The sequence below is a fragment of the Dermacentor albipictus genome, chromosome 2 (genome assembly GCF_038994185.2).
Source record: "Dermacentor albipictus isolate Rhodes 1998 colony chromosome 2, USDA_Dalb.pri_finalv2, whole genome shotgun sequence".
NCBI classification, from domain to species: domain Eukaryota; kingdom Metazoa; phylum Arthropoda; class Arachnida; order Ixodida; family Ixodidae; genus Dermacentor; species Dermacentor albipictus.
Window position 1 is genome coordinate 12,412,585 of NC_091822.1, and position 7,734 is coordinate 12,420,318.

A 7,734-nucleotide genomic window follows, 5' to 3' on the forward strand; every position below is an offset into this window, starting at 1 on the left:
TTAAAAAAATGAGCAAAGGTGAAAGGTATATGACATATACAAGAGTACTAAAGACAAAAGTTCACAGATGGTGAAATAACAAAAGAAAGCGCTAGAAAACGCGAAGGCCGTTTCATGTACACACATAAAAAAACAAGATTTTTATATAACGTCCACAAGACCTAAATGTAGACGAGCTCCTCGTATTGCACGTGCACTAAGATATTGCACAAAATTGGACGACGTGTATGACATACTCATGACAACTATAAAAAGGGAAAACTCACTGGTAATGGCAAAAACAATGACACGGAAAATACCTGAAAGATAGAATAAAATGCTAACATTGTTTGATTGAGAGCCATACCAAAAGAAAGCTTACTTATAAAACTGCACGAAAGTATATGAAATGCGTGACATGTTCATTACTGCTGAACAAATTGAAAAAAAAACATGGCAGAAAAAAATAACATTGTACTGAAAACTGAAACACACATTATCACATTATTTTGCACTTGGCCACAACTTGAGTAACGGTGGCAAGGGGAACAGAAGGTAGTCGGCTTTTGCAGCAGCACATAAAAAACATTCGCAGAAAGGCTTATTCCTCAAAGAGCAGGTAAAACAAGCCAACACGACTTTTTTTTCTGCCCGAATGCAATGCTTAGCAATAAAATTACGTCACTTAAGGCACTAAGTCGTACTTACTGGGCTCTCCTTTGTATAATAAACACGAACTGCAAAAATCTGCATGTAGGACACTTGCAATGCTCATGCCTTCCAGAAGAAAAAAAAGCGTATCATGCCTACACATGAAGGTTGTTCGCGCGGTTTTCCCATCGGGGGTTACTAAGATAGCACACAAACACGAACAGTAATTTTTCAGCTGTTAGTAGGTTTGTAGAACGTGATACACAGAAAAAGCACTGAGGGCGGTATGGAAAGCTGGGCAAGTTACTGAAGTTGCAGAATGAAACTTGGCACAGAATGAGACTTGGCACAGTCACAGACCACGTGACAATGAGGAGGAACATCTATTTGTCAGCTTTCTCTACCGGGAAGAGGCAAGTGTAGCACAATTAAGGCGCAACGACGTCCGGAGCCTCGTGGAGCACACAAATGGACAGGGCTATGTTCGTGTACATGCGCTTTGATGTCCTTGGCTCTGAGCGCTCACCTGTTGTCTTTAGTCACCAGAAAAAAACCTTGCAGGACTTGTTTTTGAGGTATTTGTGCACCACTGCACGATGCAGGAGCGGTATGAGTCGTGAAACGGGGGAAACATCGCGGAGCACAAGCACACAGCTACCGAGGACCACAGAACTGACGAAAGGTACGCCGGTCAACGCACAGCAGCGCACGCATCTCGATGACAGTAGATAACAAAAATAAAGCGTTACGTAGCAGACTAAGCAGCCGCCCGGCCAGCGGGAACGGCACGGCGGCGCGGGCGCGTAGACAGTCGAAGGTGAGGGAGTTGAGAGGGTATTACAAGAGAGGGCGTAGGGAGAGGAGTTGAGCGGGGGGAAGGGCTTGGCCACCTGGATCGGCGCGCGTGCGCGCGATGATCTACGAGGCCATGCAAGGGAAACGGATTTTCGCGTCGCCCATTACAGAGATGGCGCCAATTTCCTGTGCCACCAGAACCGGGGAGTGTCCCCCCCCCCCCTGGCGATGGGCGGTTTGAGCGTAAATCGGCCCTTAGCGCGCTGCACCATAAATGCGCTGGATATATACCGCTTTTCAAAGAACGCGCCTTTCTCGCCGACGCTTTAGCGAGCAGCAACATAAATGTGCTGCGTATGTGTCGCTTTGCAATGAACGCCTTTGCGACCAACGGTTTAGCGAGCTGCAACGGTATCGGTATCGGAGCTGCAACGGTATCGGAAGAGAAATGCTGTTCTCTTCCGATACCGTTGAACATTACTTTAGTTTTCTGCAGATTAATTTTTAGACCCATCCTCCGGCTTGGCCTCTCCAGGTCAGTGAGCATGCATTGCAGTTGGTCCCCGGAGTTACTAAGCAAGGCAATATCATCAGCGAATCGCAGTTACTAGGGTATTCTCCATTAACTCTTATCCCCAATTCTTCCCAATCCAGGTCTCTGAATACCTCCTTTAAACACGCTGTGAATAGCATTGGAGAGATCGTATCTCCCTGCCTGACGCTTTCTTTAATTGGGATTTTGATGCTTTCTTCATGGAGGACTACGATGGCTGTGGAGCCGCTATAGATATCTTTCAGTATTTTTACATACGGCTCGTCTACACCCTGATTCCGCAGTGCCTTCATGACTGCTGAGGTTTCGACTGAATCAAACGCTTTCTCGTAATCAATGAAAGCTGTATATAAAGGTTCGTTATATTCCGCAGATTTTTCTATCACCTGATTAATAGTGTGAATATGGTCTATTGTTGAGTAGCCTTTATGGAATCTTGCCTGGTCCTTTGGTTGACGGAAGTCTAAGGTGTTCCTGATTCTATTTACAGTTACCTTAGTAAATACTTTGTCGGCAACGGACAGTAAGGTGATCGGTCTATAATTTTTCAAGTCTTTGGCGTCCCCTTTCTTATGGATCAGGATTATGTTACCGTTTTTCCAAGATTCCGGTACGCTCGAAGACACGAGGCATTGCGTATACAGGGTGGCCAGTTTCTCTATAGAACACTCTGCCCACCATCCTTCAACAAATCTGCTGTTACCTGATTCTCCCCAGCTGCCTTGCCCTTTTGCATAGCTGCCAAGGCTTTCTTTACTTCTTCCGGCGTTACCTGTGGCATTTAGAATTCCTCTTGACTATTCTCTCTTCAATTATCGTCGTGGGTGCCACTGGTACTGTATGAATCTCTATAGAACTCCTCAGCCACTTCAACTATCTCATCCATATTAGTAATGATGTTGCCGGCTTTGTCTCTTAACGTATACATCTGATTCTTGCCAATTCCTAGTTTCTTCTTCACTGCTTTTAGGCTTCCTCCGTTCTTGAGAGCATGTTCAATTCTATCATATTATACTTCCTTATGTCAGCTTTCTTACACTTGTTGATTAACTTCGAAAGTTCTACCAGTTCTATTCTATCTGTAGGGTTAGAGGCTTTCATACATTGGCGTTTCTTGATCAGATCTTTCGTCTCCTGCGATAGCTTACTGGTATCCTGTCTAACGGAGTTACCGCCGACTTCTACTGCACATTCCTTCATGATGCCCACAAGACTGTCGTTCATTGCTTCAACACTATGGTCCTCTTCCTGAGTTAAAGCCGAATAGCTTTTCTGTAGCTTGATCTGGAATTCCTCTATTTCCCCTTTTGCCTCTAACTCAGTGATTGGCTTCTTATGTACAAGTTTCTTCCTTTCCCTCCTCAGGTATAGGCTAATTCGAGTTCTTACCATCCTATGGTCACTGCAGCACACCTTGCTGAGCACGTCCACATCTTGTATGATGCCAGGGTTAGCGCAGAGTATGAAGCCTATTTCATTTCTAGTCTCGCCGTTCGGGATCCTCCACGTCCACTTTCGGCTATCCCGCTTGCGGAAGAAGGTATTCATTATCCGCACATTATTCTGTTCCGCAAACTTTACTAATAACTTTCCCCGGCTATTCCTAGTGCATATGCCATATTCCCCTACTGCCTTGTCTGCAGCCTGCTTCTTGCCTACCTTGGCATTGAAGTCGCCGAGAAGTATAGTGTATTTTGTTTTGACTTTACGCATCGCCGATTCCACGTCTTCATAGAAGCTTTCCACTTCCTGGTCATCATGACTGGATGTAGGGGCGTAGACCTGTACAACCTTCATTTTATACCTCTTATTAAGTTTCACAACAAGACCTGCCACCCTCTCGTTAATGCTGTAGAATTCCTGTATGTTACCAGCTATATCATTATTAATCAGGAATTGACTCCTAGTTCTCGTCTCTCCGCTAAGCCTCGATAGCACAGGACGTGCCCGCTTTTTAGCACTATATTTGCTTCTTTTGGCCTCCTAACTTCACTCAGCCCTATTATATCCCATTTACTGCCCTCTAGTTCCTACAATAGTACTGCTAGACTCGATCGCCTCACTAGATAACGTTCTAGCGTTAAAAGTTGCCAGGTTCATATTCCAATGGCGGCCTGTCCGGAGCCAGGGATTCTTATCACCCTCTGCTACGCCGCAGGTCTGACCGCCGCTGTGGTCAGTTGCTTCGTAGCTACGAAGCTGCGTATGTGCATCTCTGCAATGAACGCCTTTGAGGCGGAAGTTTTGCTCGCTGCGACAAAAATGCGCTGGGTATGTACTGCTTCTAAATGAACGCCGTTCCAGCCAAAGCTTTAGCGAGCTGCACCAAAAAGGTGCTCGGTGTGTACCGCTTTTCAATTAATGCCTCTCCCGCCAACCATATGGTGAGCTGCAACAAAATGCGCTCTGGGTGTGCCGCTCTGCAATGCACGCCTTTACGGCCAACGGTTTTGCGAGCTGCGCCAAAAATGCGCTGGGTATTTGCCGCTGTGCAATGAACGCCTTTGCCGCCAACGGTTTAACGAGCTACGCCATAAATGTGCTTGCTATGCACTGCTTTTCAATGAACGCCTTTTCGCCAACGGTTTAGCGACCTGCACAGTAAATACATTTGGTATGTGCCTCTCTGCAATGAGCGCCTTGGCGGCCAATATTTTAGCGAGCTGCGCCAAAATTGCACTGGGTATTTGCCGCTTTGCAATGAACCATATTGCGGATAATGGTTTAGCGAACTGCGCCGTAAGTGCACTGGCTATGTGCAGCTCTGCATTGAACGCCTTTGCGGCGGAAGTTTTTGCTAGCTACGCAAAAAATTCTCCAGGTACGTACTGCGTTTCAATGAACGCCCTTCCCGCCAGCGCTTAAGGGAGCTGCACCATAAATGTGCTGGTTATGTACGGCTTTACAATGAACGCCTTTCCCGCCAACGCTTTAGCGAGCTGCACCATGAAGGTACTTGGTGTGTACCGCGTTTCAATGAATGCCTTTCCCGCCAACCATTTAGTGAGCTGCACCAAAATGCGCTGGGTTTGTACCGCTTTTCAATGAATATCTTTATCCCCAACGGTTTTGCGTTCTGCGCGAAAAATGCGCTGGGTATTTGCCGCTGTGCAATGAACGCCTTTGCGGCCAATTTTTTATCGAGCTGTGCCATAAATGTGTTTGGTATGTACTGCTTTTCAATAAACGCCTTTCCCACCAACGGTTTAGCCAGCTGTGATATAAGTGCGCTTGGTATGTACTGCTTCTCAATGAACAACGTTCCCGCAAACGCTTTAGCGAGCTGCGGCATAAAGGTGCTCGGTATGTACCGCTTTTCAATGAACGCCTTTCCGCCAACGGTTTAGCGACCTGCACCATAAATACACTGGGTATGTGCCTCTTTGCAATCAGCACCTTGGCAGCCAATACTTTAGCGAGGTGCGCCAAAAATGAGCTGGGTATCTGCCGTTTTGCAATGATTGCTGTTGCGGCCAATGGTCTAGCGCACTGCGCCGTAAATTCGCTAGGCATGTGCCACTCTGCAATGAACGCCTTGGTGGCGGAAGTGTTTGCGAGCTACGCCAAAAATGCGCTGGGTATGTGGCCTTCTTCAACGAAGGCCTTTCCCGCCAACGCTTTAGCGAGTTGCGCCATAAAGGTGCTCGGTGTGTACCGCTAATCAATGAATGCCTTTCCCGCCAACCCTTCAGTGAGCTGCACCAAAAATACGCTCGGTATGTGCCGCTTTGCAATGAACGCTTTTGTGGCTAACGGTTTAGTGAGCTGTACCATAAATGCGCTGGGTATGTACCGCTTTGCAATGAACGCTGTTGCGGACAACGGTTTAGCAAACTGCGCCGTAAGTGCGCTAGGTATGTGCCACTCTGCAAGGAACGCCTTTGCGGCGGAAGTTTTTGCTACTAACGAAAAAAATGCGCTGGGTATGTACTGCTTTTCTCCCCCACCCCTGTAACATCCCGCAAGGACTAACAGAATTGGAAATAAATAAAGAACAATCCGTTGCTGCCCACACTTTAGCGAGCTGCGCCATAAATGTGCTCGGTTGGTACCGCTTTTCAATGAATGCCTTTCCCGCCAACCCTTTAGTGAGCTGCACCAAAATGCACTCGATATGTGCTGCTTTACAAAGAATGCTTTTGTAGCTAATGGTTTAGCGAGCTACGCCATAAATGCGCTGGGTATTTGCCGTTGTGCAATGAACGCCTTTACCGCCAACGGTTTAGCGAGCTGCGCCATAAATGTGCTTGGTAGGTACTGCTTTTCAATGAATGCCTTTCCCACCAACGATTTAGCGAGCTGTGCCATAAATGCGCTGGGTGTGTGCCACTTTTCAATGAACGCCTTTCCCGCCAATGTTTTAGCGAACTCTACCGTAAATGCGCTCGATATGTGCCACTCTGCAATGAACGCTGTAGCGGCGCGGCGATGGAGCTGCGCACCACCCCCGCAGCCATAAGCAACCCCGCGGGGCGTCCCGCGGGCCTCCCGTAAGCGGACCTTCGCGAGTGTTGGACACCAGGCACACGGACACATGATCCGACTCATTGTGCCGAACGTCGTGCGCGAGCTCCCTTTTCTTGTTACTGTGTTTACTGCCTTCCTTTCGCACTAGGTCCGTGCACCGCACTTCTCTATGCTCCTTTTCCCTCTTTTCTCCTCTCGCTCTCTAAAGCCCTCGCCACTTCCGGCGCGCTGCGCGCGCCCGCTCAATTCTCTCTTTTGACAGAATAAACTTGACCTTGTTACCGAAAAGACGTGTGTCCGTCTCGTTTACCACGGCTCTACAAAGTGGTGACCCGTAGTTTTCTTCGCGGCACTGCCGAAGTTATTGTGGAGCCATGCACAGCAACGAGATGCAACCAGACACTGAACTTACGGGCACGACCGAGCAACAAGACGTCTCTGCAGTTTCCATCCGACTCCCACCATACTGGGACCGCAACCCTGCAGTTTGGTTTCTTCAAGCGGAATCGCAATTTATTCTCTCTGGCGTTCGCACGGAACAACGCAAGTACCACCTAGTTGTTTCGGCACTGTCGCCTACTGCTGCAGAAGAAGTTGCCGACCTGCTTTCTGGACCGCCTCCCGCCACTCCATACAGCGATCTTAAGGCTGCCCTTCTCGAGCGCACAACAACATCGCAGCGAGCCCGCATGCAACAGTTGCTCTCCGCAGAGGACTTGGGAGACCGTCGGCCAAGCCAGCTCCTTCGCCGTATGCGACAGCTCATGAGCGACAACACAACAGTAAGCGATGACCGCCTCCTGCGGGAACTGTTCATGCAGCGCCTTCCAGTAAACGTTCAGATGGTACTCGCTACAGCCACGGTGATGGACCTCAACAGCCTGGCCAGCTTGGCGGACAAAGTCATGGAGGTGGTGACGCCAGCGGTGTGCAACGTAACATCATCAAGCACCACTGCGAGTTCAGCCCCGCAAACATCATCCTCCGCCGATTCTCCCATCGACGTGCTCTGCAATCGCCTTGATCAATTAGTTTGTGCTGCGGAGCGTCATCGCACTTCACCCCGTCACGGAAGGTACCGCAGCTCGAGTAGATCACGGCGTCCAAGAGAAGAACGCTCCCGGTCTCAAACGCCACCACGGGTATGCTTTTATCACCGCCGCTTCGGGCAGGAGGCGCGCCACTGCCTCCGTCCTTGTGCATGGCAGGGAAACCAGCCGGCCGACCTTTAATGGCGACAACCGGTCAGGGCCAAAGCAAAAGTCGCCTATTTCATGTCATGGACAGAA

At 48.7% G+C, this 7,734-nt stretch overlaps 1 protein-coding gene across 1 annotated transcript; it reads left to right on the plus strand.

Moving 5' to 3' along the window:
* The first annotated feature begins 6,816 nt into the window (after positions 1-6,816).
* On the plus strand, positions 6,817-7,734 carry LOC139055330 (uncharacterized). The gene has a single exon (XM_070532767.1). The coding sequence runs from the start codon at positions 6,820-6,822 to the stop codon at positions 7,675-7,677; it is 858 nt and encodes a 285-aa protein (XP_070388868.1). The 5' UTR covers positions 6,817-6,819; the 3' UTR covers positions 7,678-7,734.